Source organism: Asparagus officinalis, chromosome 2 (assembly GCF_001876935.1).
Source record: "Asparagus officinalis chromosome 2, Aspof.V1, whole genome shotgun sequence".
NCBI lineage: Eukaryota > Viridiplantae > Streptophyta > Magnoliopsida > Asparagales > Asparagaceae > Asparagus > Asparagus officinalis.
Genome location: NC_033795.1, coordinates 1,639,747 through 1,662,444, shown reverse-complemented (window position 1 = coordinate 1,662,444; position 22,698 = coordinate 1,639,747). Strand labels below are relative to the sequence as shown.

The window sequence follows — 22,698 nt, the reverse complement described above, 5'->3', positions numbered from 1 at the left end:
TTCATACATCATTTGAGCAAGATAAACCGAAAAATCATCATTACCATGATCGCATGCCGTGGATTTAGACTATGGAAGAATAAGTGAATAAATCTGAGGAACATCACTTTCAATCTCGAGAGATTTAAGTTCATCCTCAGACATTTGCAACCTAAATTCCTTCTAGATTTTGTGAACCTTCTTGTTAAATCTGAAAGTACCCTTAATCAATAGGGAACGACGTCAGAAACGGTGGAGGTAGCCCTTTGCTGAGGAAAGGTCTAGACAATGAGCATTTCAATAAAGAGATTACAATGGGAAAAAGAGAAAGATATAGCTGGCCCTTACAAACTAGGGAGGTAGCATGGAGAATAAGATAAAATTTCTCAATATTTATGGGTAGTCTTCACCCATCGACACCTGGCGATATAGCTGGTTAAATGAGGAAAAAGTGCGGAAACCTAGGAATGACATGGTATATTCATTCGGTGAACCAAAGCAACTTCCACGACCTTTCTAATTTATTGTGACTATTTTGACCCACATCTCTATATATTACCTATATCTCTTAAGCTTCTAAGATATACCAAGAACCTCATTAGCCTTCCTTCAATCCGCTGAAACAAATCTTTCAATAGTCTGCAGAAAAACTAGCTTATCCACGCACAGCAAAGCAAAAGGCATGGAAGGCACACTTCGTTGCTCCGCAAACTATGTCCCTCTCTCTCCACTGAGCTTCATCGAGCGGTCTGCGGAGGTTTACTCTGATCGGACCTCAGTTGTTTATGAATCCATCAAGTTTACTTGGAGACAGACCCGAGACCGCTGCCTCAGGCTCGCTTCCGCTCTCTCACACCTTGGCGTTTCCCGCGTAATTCTTTATAGAGTAATGAATGTCAGCTCCACGGTTAAACTCATAAATTTTTAACATGATAGAGAGTCTGTACACTGAATCTTCTTCTATTGCCGAACCAGGTTGCCGTCCTCGCTCCAAACGTCCCAGCCATGTACGAGCTCAACTTCGGCGTCCCAATGGCCGGGGCAGTCATCTGCACCCTCAACGCTCACCACGACGCAACCATGGTCTCCGTCCTCCTCAAACATTCCGAAGCCAAGCTCATTTTCGTCGACCACCAGTTCCTCACAATCGCTGAAGACGCCATCAACCTCCTTTCACAATCCAACTCCAAATCCCCTCTCCTCATCCCAATCCCGGAACCCTCTGAAGACTACTCTCATTCACCTGGTTTAAACTACGAAAGCCTCATCAAAACCGGAGACCCCTGCTTCGACATCAAGTGGCCGATCGACGAGTGCGATCCTATCGCCCTAAACTACACATCCGGCACCACATCCAGGCCGAAAGGCGTGGTCTACACACACCGCGGCGCCTACCTCAACTGCATCAGTTCCATTCTCTTTAGTGAAATAAGGACTTTGCCGGTCTACTTATGGACGGTGCCCATTTTCCATAGCAATGGTTGGTGCCTCACCTGGGGCATAGCGGCACAGGGCGGGGTCAACGTCTGCCTCCGCGATTTCACTGCAAAGACCATCTTCGAGAAAATCACCAGGTACGGAGTTACGCACATGACCGGTGCCCCTACCGTCCTCAACATGATGGCAAACTGTCCGCTTGCTGACCGACAGCCGCTCGCAGCTGGCCAGAAGGTCTGCGTCATGACGGGCGGGGCTACCCCGCAACCACCAGTCTTGGAGAAGATGGAGGAGATGGGATTTAAAGTCGTCCATGTGTACGGACTCACGGAGACCTACGGGCCCGCGACAGTGTGCGAGTGGAAGCCCGAGTGGGACGAGCTGTCGGTGGATCAGCAGGCAAAGATGATGGGGAGGCAGGGAATTCGACATATCGGAACGGAGGCGGTCGACGTCAAAGATCCGGAGACAATGAAAAGCGTCCCGGCCGATGGGAAAACAATGGGGGAGGTTATGTTTCGAGGCAACACGGTGATGAACGGATACTTCAAGGACTTAAAGGCCACGGAGGAGGTTTTTGCAGGGGGATGGATGAGGACAGGGGATCTCGGGGTGAGGCATGCTGATGGGTATATTAAGGTGAAGGATAGGCTGAAGGACATCATAATCTCCGGCCTGGAGAATATAAGCACGATCGAGGTCGAGTCGGTTGTTTATAGTCACCCGGCGGTGCTTGAATCTGCGGTGGTTGGACGACCAGATGAGTACTGGGGGGAGACGCCGTGTGCGTTTGTGCAGCTCAAGGATGGAGCTTCTGCTGATGCTGAGGAGATTATAGGGTTCTGTCGGGCTCGACTGCCGGATTTTATGGTGCCCAAGAGCGTGGTTTTCGGGGAGCTGCCGAAGACTTCGACGGGGAAGATGCAGAAGTTTGTTCTCAGGGAGAGGGCCAAGGCTATGGGAAGCCTATTCATGAATGGCGGTGGGAAAATGCTTGAAATATAGTATTCTAAAAGTAATTGTGGATACTATACAAATGAAGAATTTCATTTGTAATTTGATTTGTTGAACCAAAAAATAAATGGAAGTCTCAGCAATGATATGGGGTTGAGATATGATCAATGTATTATGTTTGTTATATATTAACTTATATTTATTCATTTTAAACGTGTTCCTAATTAATTCTTCTCAATCTTCTAAGAATATTACTAATCATTTCTTTTTGAAAAATCTTGTAAAATTCATATTCTGTGGTTATTTCAAACTTATGAACTCACATTTTAATTGGAAGTTTTATATTGCGGGGTACTAGTGATCTCCTTTTCCGGATTCACAAGAATATGTTGAAGTTGGAAGGCCTCCAATCACTTTCAAAGGTCATGGCTAATCTCTCCTTTATATAGAAAGAGAAAAAGATGGTTTGCGATTAAAGCGTCCCCTTTTAAAACGTTGTTCACATGTCTATTTATCTTATCTAAGAAAATGATGTGCGGACGAATAACTAATTTTATCCAAAATCGTGTTAGCTTAAAATAAAAAATAGTGTAAAACGTTTAGTTTATAAGCAAAAAACTCACTATCATTTGCGTAGTGCTAACAAGAAAAAACTAATATTTTAACCATTTCATTCAAAATATAAAATGGATGACCATTTAGAACAAAAAAATAGTAAGTTCCAATAAAAAATATTACAAATTACCTACATGATTGTTTTAATACAAAGTATGTTTATACTTAATCTAATGGAGGTTTTTCTATTATGTCTAAGGCTGATTTTAGAAGTGTGTGGTTGTAAAATAAATGGGGGTAAAACTTTGGGTTTATAGGCAATAAACCTTTTAGAAAGTGGATGACTTTTAACAATGGAAGTTGAACTTCAGGTGAAATATTTACCATTGAAGAGTGATTGATGAGTGTAAAAATTATTGGGTTTAAAAATTATAGGTAAAAATCTTTTCTGGAAGTGGACGGGTTTTAAAACAAGTGTGGGTAAAAGCTTTGGGCTCATAGGTAAAAGCACTTTTTGGAATAGGGTGGGTTAAAAAATTGCTTATTTATATGTTTATTTGCAGATTACCCCATACATCATGAATATTTGCAAAACTACCCCTCAAATCATCAATTTCGGAAAAAATACTCCCAAATTAATCAATCATTAACTTTAATGGGATGATTTGTAACTGAATGTAAAATTCATTAACGAAATAATCTAATTTTCACTCACAAAGTTGATAATTTACTGATTTTAGGGCAATTTCCCCCCTAAAGTTGATGGTTTGGAGGGAATTTTACAAATACTAAAATTTAATCGGTATTTTTGTAAATACCCAAGATTCAAGGGTATATATACAAATAACCAAAAAAATTAAATACTAAGGCAGAGGGATGCACGGTAGTGTGTACAATATCTAGCTACAGTGCAAGCTTATTCTTTAATAGCGGCGGAAAAATGTTTGAAATATAATTTTGCGAAATATTGATGGGTAGTGTAATTGAATAATTTCCTAAGTAATTTGACTAGTCAAGGAAAAAACTAAATGCAATTCTCAGCAATGATATGAGATTGAGATCGAATAAGCCGCTGATCGATGTATAATGTTTGTTACGGTCAAAAAAAAAATATGATGTTTGTTCTATATGAACTTATATCTATTCACTTTAAACGTGTCCCGAATTAATTCTTCCCAATCTTCTAAGAATGTCACTGATTACTTCTCTCTGAAAAGATCCTATAGAATTCATATTCTGTGGTTATTTCAAATTTATGAACTCACATTTTTATATTGCTGGGTATTAGTGATCTCGTCCTCCGGATTCACAAGAATATGTTAAAAAATGAAAAGCCTCTGATCACTTTCGAAGATCATGCCTAATCTCTCCTTGATATGCTAACAGGAAATGGTTGTTTGTGATTAAAGCTTCCCATTTAAAAATTATTCACGTGTCTTTTTATCGCATCTCAAAAAATGACACTTGGGCCTAATACTATAAAAAATTCACAACTAATTTTATCCAAAATTTTGTTAGTTTAAATAAAAAATTGGGTAAAACGTTTAGTTTATGAGAAAAACTCATCTATCATTTGTGGATGGACAAAAAATTAGTGCAAACAAGTTAAAAAATAATAAGTACCATTTCATTAAACAAAATAAACTCTATAAACATTTAGAGAGAAAAAAATAACAAGTTAAAAATATGGCAAATTACCTACACTAGTATTTTAATCCGTGTTAAGTACGGTCTTATCGTAATTCATCCTTATTTCATCTTGTTGCTATTTCGTGTTGCAATCACTCTTATCCCAATATATTTTTAAAGGTCTAATGACTCAACCCCCTTCGAAGCACGTGACCCCCTCCTCCCCCACCCTCGTTGAGGTTAGAGAACATGTACCCTTCTGGAAATAATGATATTAAATAATTTATATGAAGCTATAATCAAAATTAAGATTATTTAAAGTAATTTTTTCATAGTTAATGAATAAAAATAAAAATAATCAAAATATCCTAAATGCAACTTGAATGAAATAAAGATATAAGACAATTTAGTATTCAAAAAACATTATTTGTAAATAATGCATCACAAAAAGGTTCTTAATAATAAAAATAAAAATAATCAAAATATCCTAAATGCAACTTGAATGAAATGAAGATATAAGACAATTTAGTATTCAAAAAACATTATTTGTAAATAATGCATCACAAAAAGGTTCTTAATCGATCAACCAATCATAGGATGTAATAACCAAAACGTTAAGAAAAGCTCATATAATTATTAATTATTTTTTCTTCGTCTTAATCCTCTTTTTAAAAGTTGAAAGAGTTGGTTCTTTGTCAATTTTCGCAAAATATAAAACATGTTTATTTAGTAAATTTAACGTTAAAAAATTATATATCAAAATTAATTAATGTATAAATAAGCCAACCTGATTGTATATTTATTTTATCACTGGTTGTAGGTGGGGTTTTAAATGCAGAAGAGTTAAGTGTATCAATAGGCGAAACATCTAAAATATTCTTTTTGGCTTTGCTATTGGTGGTGGATATCAATATGGATAAGTCTGGAGTTAATACAATAGATTAATTATCAATCGTATCATCTTGATTCAATTCAATTGGTTTCTCTTCCTGTGCATTCACCTTAGAATAACATGTTAATAATTTAATTTTTGAAATAATGAAACTAATATTAAATTTAGTAAAAACCTTCTTCTTAGGATTTTTATCAGAAGTACTTCTAGGTGTCGATAAGTCTAGAGTATATTCAATTGATTGACTGTATCATCGCCATTAATCAGCATCATATCGAGTGACTTTTTATCCTTTGATAAACATAAATTTAGTATTAGAACAATTACTACATTGCATACAAATATAATTTTATTAATAAGATTATGTAAATGTTACATTTCCGTCAGTTAGCAGTAACAGCCCGTTGAGTGTTTTATCGTCCACATCATCATCAATGATTTTAATAACTGTGTAGTCTTCAACGCATTTTTTTGTGTTACACTCTATAACCTTAATATGGAAATGCATATTTCTACCGATTAATCTCTTGATAGCAAGTGAAATATCCTTGTTGTCTGCATCATATTTAAGCAAATATATATTAATTTGTAATTTCATCGATTAAATTGAAAACATATCAAACCCAATAAAGTTGCTTATTTTAAAGGACTAATTTTCATCAAACAAAGAACATCATGATGGAATATTATAAATATGGTGATGCCTATTCCATCTGTCATTTGTAAGGTAAGTTTTTATCTAAAGTTAAATATATGTTTGTGTTATATATTGTTTATTCAATTTAATTTTCATAAACTATAAATAATTTATATTTATAAATATTATAACATCCTATTTACCTTTCTTCTACATATTTTATTTTTTATGACAACTATAGCAAAGAACGTCATTGATGTCTTTCAACTTTAGCAGTCAAATTAAAGTATGCTTTGGTAGTTTAAATTAGTAAATTTATTTAGTAATATTAATTTCATATTTTGATATTTATTATAATTTTATAATTATTTCAAAAAAATATTTTTTAGTAAAATAAATTTAAATAATTTGAAAATTTTTAAACACAACAAAAATTACGAAATCAAATTAAAGCTAGATTTGGTAGTTTAAAGTGGTAACTTATCTTTGGTAAGATTAATTTGGTAATTTAAAATTTTCTAAAATTTTGGTATTATTTAAGAAATATTTTGAAATTAAAATAATTTTAAAAATTATGCACATGATCTAAATTATGTAGTTAAATTAAAGTAAGATTTGGCAGTTATAATCTGTAACTTATATTAGGCAAGATTAATTTGGTAATTTTAAATTTATTAAATTTTTAATTATTTAATTCATGTTTTACTAAAATTAATTTTATTTTTTAAAACAATTTTTTTGGTATGAAAATAAATTTTCACAAATAGAAAAAATAAAATTTTTATTAAATTTATAGTTTTGGAAACTAATTTAAATGCAAAACTAATTTAGAAAATTGAACATATATTTTAACAAATATTTTAAAAATAAAAAATATCCAAATTATAAATTATAAATTAAGAAACTAAATTATCTTTATAATTTTATAAATATATATTTTAAATAATAATAAACAAAATAAATAATTAAAAATAGTATGTTAGTCACTCAATTTTAAAAATATCTTATCAATAATTGATTTAGTTTAAATACATAATTTAAATAATAATAAACAAAGTACATAATTAAAAATAGTATGTCATCACTCAATTTTAAAAATTTCATATCAATAATTGATTTAGTTTTTTGTAGGTTAACAATTGATAAATTATAACAAACAAAATAATAAATAATTTCTAATATTGCCTAAACTTATCTTAATTTTAATCTTTAAGTATGTAGACAGTGTTGCCGCATAACTGAGCAGAGATACTTAAACTCCCATCCGCTAACGAACCACCCCCCTCAATTTTCTCGCCTCCTCTCTCCTCTCTCACGTCGGCCGAATCGCCGGCGGCCGGCGGCGGCGGCAGTTGGTCGCACGCTGCCGCGGCAGTTCACAGAGAGAGGGAGAACAGAGAAGAGGGAGAGAGGAGGAGAGATTGAGGGGGGGAAGAGAGAATTGACAAGCGAGAGAGAGAGAGAGAGAGTTGAAAGGGGAGTGGAAAGGGTTACCTCGCAGTGAATGGCGGCGGATAGGAAGGCGGCGCCGGCGGCGGACGGGCGGCGGTGGAGATTTCGGCGGTCGGCGGCGTCGGAACGGGGCGCAGTGTGGATTTCGGGAGAGATGGGGGGTTTCGGGAGAGAGGGGGCGATTTTATATATATATATATATATATGTATATATTAATCATGATATAATTATATATATATAGTATATATATATATATATATATATATATATATATATATTATATAATACTATTATATTACCCTTTAATAAAGATGGAGTTCATGAAAAACTTACCGCTCTCCAAATAGCCTGCCACCAAATTTAGATTAAGCCACTATATGAATTCATAAAACACTGCTGCTTTCATCGTTACGGCCTAATATTCCTCCTCCTTTCAATTCAATTGATTAGGAACCCTCCTCCGCTTGACCAGGTTACGCTGACAGGCAAGTTTTAAAGAATGAAATCAATGGCGGAGATTCGGCATCCGTTACCACTTGCTTCATCGACCAATCTTGCTCTGTCTTCTGTTACGCCACCCACGATCTTTAAGCCATTAATCTCAAGAGATGATTGTCATTGCCTAATCATCACGCTGCGCCTCCGGCCATGCATCTGCTGCAGTTGTCAGAATTTTGGGGCATCGGGTTAGAATGATTTTACTTTTTTCGCCTCTCATTTACTTTTGTTCTAAATTAGCATCTATCTCATTTATTCTCTAATTCAACAAATGAGGGTTTTTTCAAGGATTGTCCGAATTGGGCTTGCTTCAAGTTTCATCTTGGACTCTTTGTCATAATTCATCAGGTAAATTGCATTAACTATATTTTGTGATATTATGGTTGTCTGTCCTTTTAGTTAATTTTGAATGAATTATTCTTTTTAATTTTTTTTTGCTGATTGCGAGGAAAATTAAGGGGTGAAGGAGGCTGTTGTTAGATTAGTATTTGCAGACTACAAGAGAGGGGAAAGCTTGAAGTGAGTTATGGAGGGCTAGAATTATAGTTTCTAAGTGTATCAGTTTTTGCATTGATTAGATCAATGTTTCTCAGCATTCATAAATTCCACGACATAATTTAGCATGTACTAAGCATATTGTGTGTGTGGGTGATATACAGATTCAATGCATGCTTATTCTTTGTCAATTGTCAAACATAACTCTAGCGGTAATAGAGATGACAGCCTTGCCAAAGAACAAGAGATCCCAATATGCTCACTTAGAAACATGTTAAAGTATCCCCGATTATTTTTAGCGTGTGAAGTGTGTAATCGAAAATGTTGACATAGCTTGTATACCCAGTTTCAACCTCCCTCCTACAGTCAAACATTATTTAAGCACTGAGATTGCTTTGCAAGAGAAAATAAAATATGGCCATGAGTGTAGTTTTGTCTGAAAAAATTAGGTTTTTTTGGTTGCCTGAGAAGTAGAAAGTGGATTATTATTTGTTTTTTAAATTAAATTAAATGTAGGCCTTATATCCCTAATGAAATAAAAATTGTCTTATGCAATGCTAAAATGCTGATGATTATAGTGAAGAGGAACTTTTAGCAGATACTAAATAGTGAAACAATATCTTCTATGCACAGGCATATACATCACATGAGCACAGAAATTTTTGTATGCTGGAGTGCTGAAAATGGCGAAATAATCTCCTGACTTTCGATATATGATTTGCTTTGAAAGCATACAAGTGGTCTTACACTAAAGAATTTAGATTTTTAACTTGGCTAGGTTTTTAGCCAGATAATCATGTTCTAAATTTAAGCTTTAGCTCGAGTTAAGAGGCAATTTGTGTTTGCATACTGAAGGAGGCATATCAATTAATTTTCATTAGATGGGTATAAGAGATGATAAAAGAGGGGAGGGGTTCTCTATGGATGCATGTATATGTGGACACAGGACTGGATAGTGTCGTGTGGCTATTAGCAGTGACAATTGAACTAAATTTCTGTTCATCAGCATGCATATAAAAATGATGTATATGATATGTATCTACTACACAGTAGTGTGTGGTTTTGAATGGTAAGAGAACTGAATGAATTCATAATTGGTTCTTATGATCAGCCATATAATTGCTTTGTAGATCCAGAACTTGAATATAATATTTACAATTAGTAGTTACGTCATTTTTAAAATACTTTTATATGAGATTAGCAATTGCGAATGAAGTTGAAATTTTAGTTACCATATACACATCGGGAACATCAATAAATATAGTTGTCATGAGAAGAGTGATAACAACAAATTATCTGTGTAATGATATTTAATGGCGCTATAACAGCAGAAATAGAGGTACTCATAGCTTCCTAGATGCAAAACATTGTTTCTGTAGCAGTATGGACTGATCTTCTGATGGTCGCATAGGAAAGATGCAGGGACAACATGTAAGTGTAAGTGAATGAAAGTTATGCAATCAGTTGTTTTACATTAGCTTTATTGGCAACAGAAGAATTTCTTCAAATAGAATATCAAATTTGTTGCATCTGACAGCTGCCATTATAGATGGCCGCATTTCCAGGCGTAAAATGAAATTAATCCTCTGTTTGTGAAGCATATATACTATTAGTTGTCTACAAGAACCTTCTCGATGTCTCCTTGAGCATTCACTGTGAAGCTAGATGGTACCTATGGCATTTATTAGATGAGGACAGAGCATAAAAGTTATCCTCTAAAAAGTATATACATTTGAAATCATAATGAGAAATTAGAGATCAGTATATTACATGTATGTATCTTTATGCAGAACTAACAATTGACTGTTATATGAGATTAGGTGGGTCATATAAATATTTAATATGAAATACTGGGAGTGAATTTTTGTAGCAGAGATATTGGAAGCAAACGAAAAAAAGCAAAGACAAGAACATATATGGAAGTGAAAATGATTGGATTTGGAATTGAACATAAATATCGGCCTATTCACTTGTTTGTTCGGAATTAGAAAAGAAGCAAAGACATAATAATTAAGGTAAATTAGGAATTCTGTAATGAGAAACCAACATAAAGCCAAAGCATGCAGACAGATTTGAAGAATAAAAAAAAAAAGAATACAGAGGTTATTGGGGAATTCGTCAATTGTGAGAATATGGTCTATTATTTACATTCAATCTCATATAAAGTGAAGGCTGTCACCTATACCACATATAATTTCCTGCATCATATTGGTTGGCCTTAGTGGAAAAGGTAGTTTTAATGGGCAGCAGGTAAAATTCTTGAAGAAATCTGGTTTAATAATAGCTTCATTCCAGACAAATATGAGTTTTTTTTTTGTTTTGGGCTCTTTTGCCTTTTTTCCTAAGCTTGGGCCTGTTATTCTTAAACATGGGCTTCTATTAATTGTTTATGTTGTCTGTTCTTGTATTTGTTTACAGCGAAATAATATAGACGGGTGGAAACAAGTTGAAGGCTGCCATAAAAGGCCCAGCAAGACGGCAGCAATTGACTAATGTAAGTGGATGCCACAGCTGGGAATATTAACTTTGGGTGTTTGCGACCAATAATATCATATACACAGATAAGTGAGTAGCAATTTAAACTGCTTTTCTGCATCATGTGGCATGGTTTTTTTTAGCCAGATAATCTATTCTAAATATTAAAGCTTTTTTAGCTCGGAGTAGATGCAGCATTTGCTGTTTTGCATAACTGGAAGGGCATATCAATTGTTGTTCATTTAGATGGTTTAGGGAAGAGTAAAAAAGAAGGGGGGAGGGGATTGCTCTATGGGGATGCATGTATAGTATGGGACAGCGGGACTGGATGTCGTGTGGGCTATTAGCAGTGTCAATGAACTATTTTCTGTTACATAGGCAATGGATATAAATGATGTAACTGTGTGTTGCTAAACATACACAGTAGTGTGTGGTTTTGAAATGGTAAGGAACTATGAAATTACATAATTGGTTTGCTATGTATCAGCGCATATAATGTTATATTAAGTCCAGCAACTTGAATAATAATATTTACATTAGAGTTACGTCATTTAGAAGAAGCTTTTATATGAGTAACACATTTCGAATGAGTTGAAAGATTTTAGTTACGCATACACACAGGGAACACATAAATAATTGTCATTTTTGAAGAGAGTTGATAAACAAACCATTTAATCGCGCCCCTCTGCTGCATATATAATATATAATAGTTTACACCATAAATTTAGACAAAGCATAAATCTTTATACAGTAAAAATCTTTAAATTAACAGGCATGGAACACATAAATATAATGATGCAAGGAAAGAATGATACCCGTGCCCCAACTACTCTTTTTCCACTAAGGCAAACCAAAATGATTGCAAGGAAAATAATGGCTAAAGAGCATTGTATTATACCCAAGATATGCATCTGTTGTCCCCCAGTCACCAACATGGTTACGTCGTAGAACATTCAAGTATACGAGATTCGAGCATTCGAGCTAAAGTGTATCTAATTTATATTTGACGCTTAAATGACCAACATGCATTTGCATTTTTCATAATGGTGAAGAAAGAGTCAACCACCACCGCTTTAACTGAATAAAGTGGTGGCGCCATAGTCTTCAATAACCCATTCATAGCGATATTTTGTATATACTGCACAAGTTGTAGAGTGGCCGAGAAGTTTTTGTGATGGTCTAAGGAAAAGTTTAGTTGTTATATTAGTGGTGAGGTATGGCAAATTTTATAATACTACTAAAGAAAATTTATACAATGTTGAAAAATTTGTAGTTTATCAAATTGAATGTGTAGTTTTTAAAAAATTGAATGTGGATTAAGTGTTAATAAATTGTAGTTATGTGCCAACATGTCGCGTAAATTCACTGTGTGGTAAATTCACTGTTGAATGTGCCTACATTGGTTTGATGATGCTTAGTGCATAGCATAGGACACTACTTCTATCTAAAAGTTTCCGCCAAATACTTACGATTTCGGGTGTGGGGGGGGCAGGGGTTCGAGTGTGGGGGGTGGGGGGTTTTGTGGGGCGCGGGCAGCCCAAAAGTTTTGGGCGCCCGCGCCCAAAAATTTTTCAGTATGCACATATTTAGCGACGGAAATTTCCGTCGCTAAATAAGTTATTAGCGACGGAAATTTCCGTCGCTAATAATCCGTTGCTACATATGTTTAGCGACGGCTAATTCCGTCGCTAAAATGTAAATTTCCGTCGGTAAAATAACTTTACCGACGGAACAATGGCGACGGAATTTGTCGTCGCTATAAGTAGTTTTATAGCGACGGAAATGTCCGTCGCTATTGTTCCGTCGGTAAATTGTTGTTTTCCACTAGTGACTGAGCCGACACCAACCAAACCAAATGTCTCACTTGTTACGTCCAGGACGTCGTGGAAACCCTTCACGATAACGGACTCAATCCACAATAAGTCGAGACCCAAATGAGAATGCGAACACTCTCCAAATGTCGATGTCTACTCACCAATTCGGCTGCATCAAAACTGATTGTCTACGTATCCTCTTGCCCAAGGAATCAAGTCTTCACGTAGTTCACCCAAACGGTCTCCAAAGGCCCTCAATCAAATAGAAAAGTCTGCAACTCTTCACCAATATCATCTGCATCCAAAACCAAATGATCCCTAATTTGTGTCACCTCAGCTGGAATCCCAAACGATGCAGTATAATCTGGAGTATGTGGAGTAAACTCCACCCAACGTGGAGTAGCATCACCCTCCACCTGCTGCGATATCCAAACGACCTGACCAACACTCTCTACCTGCTGAGAGTCTAATGTGACATACCTGCTCAGAATAAAATCAGAAGCTCCCAACCAATAATCAAATAAGCCTCTGAATCCCAAACACGCAATCAGATCAAATCTCACATTCTTGATGTGACAAAATGCTGAGTAGCCAAACATCCGATGCAACCCAAAATCTGAAGCAGCTCCATCAGATCCAAAATCTCTACATGCAGCAGTCGGGAACCTATACATAAGATGACCCAAATATGTCGAAGCCCGAACTCCAAAACCAATGTTCGACATCAAACGTCGATCCTCCTCTAGAAAGAAACAACCAATCAAAAAAATATCATCTCATCTTGTCGCCCCAACGTTTCCTCTCCAATGAAGTGTCTCAAACTGCCATGAGCTCGGCACAAATATAGTAGGTCCCTCTTGTACCTTCCTCTAAAACCAGAATGAAGTACCTTCACCTTACTGCCAATACCTTCACCTTACTGCCAATATACAGTAGGATTTCTATATATATGAAACAATTGAAAGAGAGAATTGAGAAGAAAATCGTGGATATTTGGAGCACAAAAAAGAGGTATTTTCTGAGCTATTTGTTTAGTGTTTTGTTTGGAGAGATTAAGAGCTTATTGGTGAGATTAGTTTGTTCCTTCGAGTGATTTGTAATCTCATGGAGAGATTAAGAGCTTATTGGTGAGATTAGTTTGTTCCTTCGAGTGATTTGTAATCTCAGTTTGTACTTTTTCTCTATTAGTGAAATGGTGAGATTAGTTTGTTCCTTCGAGTGATTTGTAATCTCAGTTTGTACTTTTTCTCTATTAGTGAAAACATCATCCCCTTTCTTGCCCCGTGGACGTAGGCAATTTGCCGAACCACGTAAAACTATTGTGTTTGGATATGTGTGCCGTTGTTTGATTTGTTTGGCTTTTATCTCAACGTTTGTTTGATTTGGTTCTCGAAGCACGCCCGTTTGGTTGCCCCGCTTCCGCGTTGCGCACAACAATTATCATTGGTTATATGTGTGTGCGTGAGAGATATCGACTTGATCAATGAGTCACGAGTTTCTCAGGATTTATAACTTTTCTCCATTTAGCGAGTTGTATGGACAAGTAAAGAAGAATTAAAGGGCTTGCAGTATTTTGAAGAAATAAGAAAGTGAAAAGCATTTGAAAGTCCATCTCATACATGCTAAAAGGTGTAAATTAAATTTAAAAAAAAACAAGGTATTAGTTTCATACTTTAATTTCATCAGTACAAGCCACCTTATTTCTTCTTCCTGGGCTTTTATATACGACAAGTTATAAAAACTTGAAAAGGAAATGCTACTTAATTTAAAACCATATGCATGAAAAAGTCTGATTGCTAAAGTTATTAGTTTCCCTATCAAATGATTCCTCCATTTCGAATGATGGGTCAATAAACATAATTTTTTTTTTGGAGAGCTGAAAGTATTATTTCATGCTAGCCAATTCCTCCTACAATCATGTGCGCTACGTAGCAGAAATCTCTAATTAATTAGAGATAATTTGATTTCTCAATGTTAATTACATGACAAGCTCGTCTAATATCTTGTTATCTCAATCACAATTAAAACTCTAGCACCGAATTGGAAAAATAGAAATCCAAAGGACCTCTACCTTATACAGTTATACCCTACTAAGAATATTTAATTATTTACATAGTTATACCTATTCGCATCTACTCCTTTATACAAATGAGAGAACCCAAGATTCACTATTTATACTACAGTAAAATGCTACAGTAACCTGTAGCATTATTACTGTAGGTAGCAAGTACGAAACTAGACATTACGATTTTTTTTAAAAAATATTACTGTAGCGCACCGAAATACGGTGCGATACTGTAGCGATTTAAAAATTAAAAAATAAAACTTTTAAGTCATGATTACGGTAGCAAAAAAAATATCACACTAGTTTTATAACAATAATGGAGAGAGCCCGAAGTCGTTGTTGAATGTTCAATTGCAGTTAATCATGCTCGTCTATTGACCACACAATATCATCACCTATTTTAACTTTTTGACCATTATTTTTGCACATGCGCCTAATCTTCGGAACCCTCAATGAGGCTGCTAAGTGAAGATATTAATCCAATCCTTGAAAAGACCATCTTTTGACCCCCGACTTGACTAACTTTTGATTATCCAGTTCACCTTAGAAGTTTCTCGTCGAGTGCGTGGCTCAATTAAGAAACAGATCAGCTTCTCTAATTAATTAATGTTTAAAGCGCATGGCTTACTTAAGATAAAGATAGATCAGCCTCTAACGTTCTCTGGTACGTGGAGCCTACCTATGCGGTGGGTCCCGGATCAACCTCACTGTTCTGGGTCCCACGGAGCGGGTGATCCTCGTCAAGTTTGACCCGCATCGGAAGATTCTGGATACGCGGAAGTAGAAATCAGCTGTGGTATCCACAAGACCAAACAGCCTCAGGACTACACTTGGTAAGTGACGCGTCAATAAGACTATTTAATTATTCACTTAATTATTTGACTACCTTTTGTGTAAAGATATTTTTTTCTTCTAAAATGACATTATTACCACCCGAAGCAGATATAGGGCAAGTAATTAATATCCATATACAAAACGTGAGTTCAAAGTTTCGGGAAAATTTAAAAAAAAAAAATATCGTTATAAATAAGAAGAAGTAAGTAAAATTATTCATAGTGATGCTGTTTTGTGTTTGCCTCCCACAACGGATCCGATTTCTGCATCACGTGCGCCGAATGCCTCTTCTAACGTCGTTGGTGAACAACTTGTCAAGATTAATTTACCAGACAAAAAAAAAAGTCGACTTTTAATGATAAATGGACTTCAAATAAAACAAAAGCTTCGATTACGACGTTATGTGAATAATAACAGTATCTCTAACCCTAGTCAATAGTTTTAGTTGCAACAAAGATTAACCACGATGACTCGATGAGAGCTTTGAGACTTTCAAGAAGCTTGACGACCAAGAAACAAGAGAACTAAGGATGGAAAGACGAGGACGGCGGTTTCAACCGTCAAGTACCCACCGGCTGTCGCCGGTCATACCCCGGCTCGAAGTCGTTGGGTGTTAACGTGCACGTGCATTATTTGCAAGTGAATCAAATCCATAAGTGATATGTTCGAATATGGTTTGAGAAAACAATTTCTTTATTGTGTGATAAAAAACTATCCAAGGGCTGCTTCGCAAATGAATGTACGTGCTTTTAAGTTTTGAATTTTTTTTATTAAATAGTAAAACTATGCGTTAATAAATAAAATCGTATAATAAGATTACTTAAAAAGAAATGTATGAATTAATTATTAATGAGTAGTTATTATAATTGAACGTTTTTCTTATAATGATCGCCGATTATTAATCTTTTTTTTAAAATAAGTCTCCAGATCTAAAATTGTTCTTAGATAAAACTGCTAATTCTATAAGTTCTCTTAAATATGTCACTCCAACTTGAAAATTATTAACTTAACTTTATATTAACTAAGCTGCATTAATATTGCTAGTTTTTTTTACTAATATTCCCTAGATAGTTACACTTGATACGCATAACATATTGTAATAGTTATTTCTCATTATAATTATTTAATAGGGTAAATTACACTAAACCCATTTGAATTTCCAGACAATATGAACTTTTAAAATTACACTAAACCCCTAATGACTCTTCTATTTCAAATAAGACCTCCAATAACTTTTTAAATTTTGCAGATAAACCCCTATAAATTAATTAGAACCATAAAATAGCATAAAAAGGCATTTTGAAAGTTATTGGGGGTTTGGTGTAATTTATGTAAAAGTTATTAGGGCTTTCTGCAAAAATTAACAAGGGTTTAGCGTGAATTCAAAAGTTCATAGGGTCTACTTACTGCAAAATACTAAAAGTTCATGGGGGTTTACTATAATTTATCTTATTTAATATTATAATTCTTAGTTCAAGTAATACTATTAAAATAATTATATTTTCTATATAATATAAAATATTTATCTAATTTAATTTTTTAATTATGCTCTTAAATAATTTAGTACTATAAATATAGATTTTTATTATACTGTCATTAACAATTATAGCATTATTATTAATATTAAATAATTTTTTTATGAAAACATTAGTTATCAATCATTACCCAAGTTTAGATTGTTCAATACCATGTAATAATCTTTGAGAAAATACTATAAAATAATATTAAATTATTTGTTTAATAATATAATACTAAATAAATAGTGCAATTTGTAATTTATGTTATATTATTAAAATAATTACATTATTTGTGAGATTCAAAATTTATTTTATTGTTTATTGAATTATAGTACAATTCTTAATAGTATTAGTAATATATTTTCTATTTATACTATTATTTTAATTACTTAATTATAATTTATAAATAAGTATTATAATAATTTAATTGGTTACTACTAATAATTGTGTATATTTATTTTATAAATTTTTTATTTTATTACTTTTAAATAATTAATATTTATAAAATTATTGATAATTATAATTAATTAGAAAGGTGAGGGGTGCATAATTAATAAGTAGTTGTATTTATTTAATAAAAGATTAATTACAGATAATGACATAGATATAATTTATCAAAATTTGGGAGGGCAAAAAAGGAAATTAAAGTTTTAACATCCCAATCCTCTTAGTGAGGGTTCTTGTATATTGAATTGTGTATTAAGAGAACATTTAACAAACAAATCAATTTTTTTTTGCCCTCATGCTTATTAAATTGGCACATTCTTTTCCTTTTTTTCTGTTCTAGACAATAAATTATTACGTCCTTATTTGCCCTCATGCTTATTAAATTGGCACATTCTTTTCCTTTTTTTCTGTTCGAGACAATAAATTATTACGTCCTTATTTGCCCTCATGCTTATTAAATTGGCACATTATTTTCCTTTTTTTCTGTTCAAGACAATAAATTATTACGTCCTTATGAAAATTCAATGCTGAAAAACTATAAACTACCAATATCATCAAGTTCGCAGACTTTTTTCTTCGTCCAAGCCTATTAAAAAGCAATAATCTCCTTTTGACTCAACTAATCACCATAAAAAGAAAATTCAGTCTGACACACAAAAAAAACCAATATAATTGCAATTTTATACAAGGGTTTTGTTAACAAGTGCCCCTAGGGCTTGTTAAGAGTCATTAATTAGGCTTTCAATTGCTTTAGTCGTCTTAATATTTGAAAAAGCAATGAATAAAATGTATGAGCTATTTAATATTTTGCAAATATCATTACCTTTGATAGTCTTAATACTTAAGAACTTTTTTTTGGAGAAACGTTATATTTTCTTAGCAATATTTATATTTTCTTGAGAATTGTATATTATTTAAAAAAGTGAAAAATAATAGTTTTTAACAAAACATTTTTCAAAGAAATAATATTAATTTTCCAAGATGCTTTTGTAAAATATAATTATATTCCAAATATTTTTCTAAAAATGTTATTTTCTTCTGGATCATATTATTTTTTAGAAGGTATAAAAATACCAAAAAAGTTCCATAAGATTGAAAAAGTCTAAAAAATATTATCTTTTGTAAAAATATAAATTTTAAGAAAAGGTTATTCTTCATATATAATTTTTTGGTAAATTTTTTTCATTAAATATACCTTTTTTTTAAATGTAAATATTGTCAAGAAAATATATCTTCCCTAAAAAATTACTTTTAAATATCAAGGCTAGTGATATAATGAATGATATGCGTAAAGCATTAAATTAATATCCCATATATTTTTTCCATGAGTTTTTTCAATTATGAAAATTACTATATTAATTAAGAGCCTAATTGATAACTCTTAACGAGTGCTCTAGGAGCACTTTTTTTTTAGCTGAAAAAGCAGGGTTAAAGGCCCTGCTCATAAAAACTATTATTAATAGGAAACAGAGAAGAGACGAAGAAAACAGGCATTCCCTGTCCATACCCAAGAGAGTGGGAATCGATCCCATATCCGGTGAAATTCAATCTATGCAACTTCACGCCGTTCGATGGGAAGGGTTCCCCCACTCAGCATTTGATTTATTTCAAATCGCACCTGGGTATTATTTCCGGCAATGAGCCTCTGATGGTGCGGTCATTCGTCGGCACTCTTCACGGTTTCTTGAGAATTGTATATTATTTAAAAAAGTGAAAAATAATAGTTTTTAACAAAACATTTTTCAAAGAAATAATATTAATTTTCCAAGATGCTTTTGTAAAATATAATTATATTCCAAATATTTTTCTAAAAATGTTATTTTCTTCTGGATCATATTATTTTTTAGAAGGTATAAAAATACCAAAAAAGTTCCATAAGATTGAAAAAGTCTAAAAAATATTATCTTTTGTAAAAATATAAATTTTAAGAAAAGGTTATTCTTCATATATAATTTTTTGGTAAATTTTTTTCATTAAATATACCTTTTTTTTAAATGTAAATATTGTCAAGAAAATATATCTTCCCTAAAAAATTACTTTTAAATATCAAGGCTAGTGATATAATGAATGATATGCGTAAAGCATTAAATTAATATCCCATATATTTTTTCCATGAGTTTTTTCAATTATGAAAATTACTATATTAATTAAGAGCCTAATTGATAACTCTTAACGAGTGCTCTAGGAGCACTTTTTTTTTAGCTGAAAAAGCAGGGTTAAAGGCCCTGCTCATAAAAACTATTATTAATAGGAAACAGAGATACAAAACAGATACAACGGAGTGTCACTAACTAGATGTAGAGCCGGTGAGAATGCAGTAGGTAAGGAGCGGACATATGTCGTCACCTACCAAACTGTACCCCCATCGATTCTACTTAGGTAGTTGGTGCATAATACATAATTACAAAAGAGGATAAACAACAACCTACTAGAACATCAAGCATAACCAGTTTTCCAAAGTAATGGAAACCGAAACAGATTTCAAAATATTAGCAACCTGTTTGATATGAGAAGTAGCTACAGATATCCAAAATTATGGGGAGGTGTCCTTAACCAGCAGCAGCTATGGAGATTCCTGATTTGGGTAGCTGGGTGAGAGGTTGTCCCCATCTGCCTTGACAATCTTGTTAGCAAGCTCCTGGAGTCCGATGTTTGATGCAGCCCTACGCAGTCTCCTTGCGAGCCTCTCATCTGCAGTACCTGTCCAAAATATGGTATATCTCCCAATATTAGAAGCAATATAGTATATCTCAAAATATAAGCAACCTGTCTAGGAGCACTTTGTTTACAAAATCCTTTTGACACAATTATATAATGATTTTTTTAGTTGGCTGGATTTTCTTCCGGCATCAATATCAATCCCACTGGGGATTCTAACTCTAAATCTCTATGTTTAATGTTTGGGTTTACTCCTAATCCAAATGCTGAATGCAGAGCATAGAGATTAATCAATTTGATGCCCAGAGCAAGCAAAATTAATTACACAAGTCAGAGATTAAGTTGGCATAGTTAATGAGATTCAGATTAGTAAATGAGCTTAGCAGTGCCAACCTGCCATTGATGCGCATTAACTATAGGCCAAGGAATCCATTAACTATGCCACACAATTTTTAAATTGTTACAACGTCTGTACATTTTTATTTAGGTGCTTCTATAAAATTTAAATATAAAGGTGTCCCCGCCTCACAAAAAATGAGACCGCTTAGTGAACAATAATGAAGCACTATCACCAAAATTTAACAGTTTTTTGTTAGTTTTCATTATGAAAGTGAAAATTATCATGTATTCATATGAAAATGAGGATGAAAAGTTATTATGTGTTGATATATTTATGCTTATTTTATAAATAACTTTTGTGTTGGTAGAATTTACATTATATAAGTTATTAATAAAATGTAAAATTGTGTATGTGCCCACATAAGAAAAGATTATAAATCCGTCATAAGAAAAGATTATAAATCCGTCCTTGCTGTAGGCTGTTGTCTTTTTTTTTTCTAAGGAAAGGGCAGAGCCTAAATTTTATTGATATAAATTGTAGGCTGTTGTCAATGTGAATTTAGTCAGGAAAATATTGTTTTTTAAAGAAACATTTTTAGGGTTTAAATATCGACTTGAGATGAAAGTTGTATGTTACATTAAATTTTCTATAACAAAGGTTAATTGTCTTAACTTTTTTTGTTTGTTTGTTTTTCGCAGTTGTACCTAATGCATATGTTACTTATATGCCTTTGCAATTGTTGCTATTAATGTTCAAAGTAGTTGTTTGGTTCAATTTTGAAAGCCTTTGGTTTGTAGTCGTAGGTGAGATTCAAATTCTCCCCAATTAGGTGGTAATTTGAAAGCATCCGATTCTTCAATTCCTCACAATCAATCTCAATTGTAAGGAATATGATATCGTGATGTACGATTGGATAATCAAACTAATGGTTTTCCTGAAACCACTATAATTATATTTATGTAAAAATCAAATAATCAAAAGAAAACTAATTAAAAAATAGATAATACAACAAAGTACTCCAATTAAATTCTCTAATATTTCATATTTAATTAAATCTAGTGCCGAGAAAAAAATAAGTAAAAAAACAATATATTGCAAGTAATCAATGATAACATAATGGGTTCATCATTTTGCTCAAGCGTATAGAACATCTGCTGAACGGATGATAATATAATTATTTTGGATTTTAAACTAGTTTTTAGAAATACTTAATATTATTATAAATAAAATAATATTCACCAATGTACCTAAATGCTACTTAGAAACCCACTAGTTTGATTGAGGAAACCCTACAAGTCATTATCTTAATCTTTGAAATTGTAATTGATGGTGCGAATTAAAAGAATTAGATACTTTCAAATTACCACCTAATCGGAATTAAAAGATTGTGAACCCTTATATAGGCGCCGTTTATAAGTTGCAAGATGAATCAACTTGCAAATTTTACAGTAGCGAATTGCTTCCATGCACATTTGTTTAAGCCTCACATGTATCTAGAGGATTTTTTTAATTTCCCCAAATTTCATTATTAATTAATAATTGAAGTAAAACTAGCATTTTTTACTCCTTTCTTTTCTTTTTTTTTTGCAACAGAGCGATAAATCAAGCGGAGATCATCTTAGTATCATATTAGTGTAATTGCTTTAAAAAAATATTGATGATCACTCGCAGTATTATATATCCACTTACATCACTAAGAAATTACTGCGCAGCTCACAAGGCGATATATATATGAAAAAGGCACCTTTGCATCAGACCAGGGGGCGATCGATCATCCGAGGTTTAGGTGTTGAATCAGTAAAATACTCATAAAACAAAATCCACACTAATTGAAAAAACATAGCATTAACATTAAGGCTTAATACTCACTGATCACCACCACTATTTAATTAATTAAGATTTCATTGCTAGCATCACAGAAACTATATATATATATATATATATGAAAGTGACTGGCACTCCTACGCATCAAGACTATAAGCCCATAGTTGCAATTATCATCATCATTATTATTATGTT

General features: G+C 33.3%; 1 protein-coding gene across 1 annotated transcript; it reads left to right on the top strand.

Moving 5' to 3' along the window:
* Nucleotides 478–2,842, top strand: LOC109829855 (probable acyl-activating enzyme 1, peroxisomal). Its single transcript, XM_020396919.1, has 2 exons — nt 478–874; nt 955–2,842. Exons 1-2 carry the CDS (start codon nt 662–664, stop codon nt 2,419–2,421), a joined length of 1,680 nt encoding a protein of 559 aa, XP_020252508.1. The 5' UTR covers nt 478–661; the 3' UTR covers nt 2,422–2,842.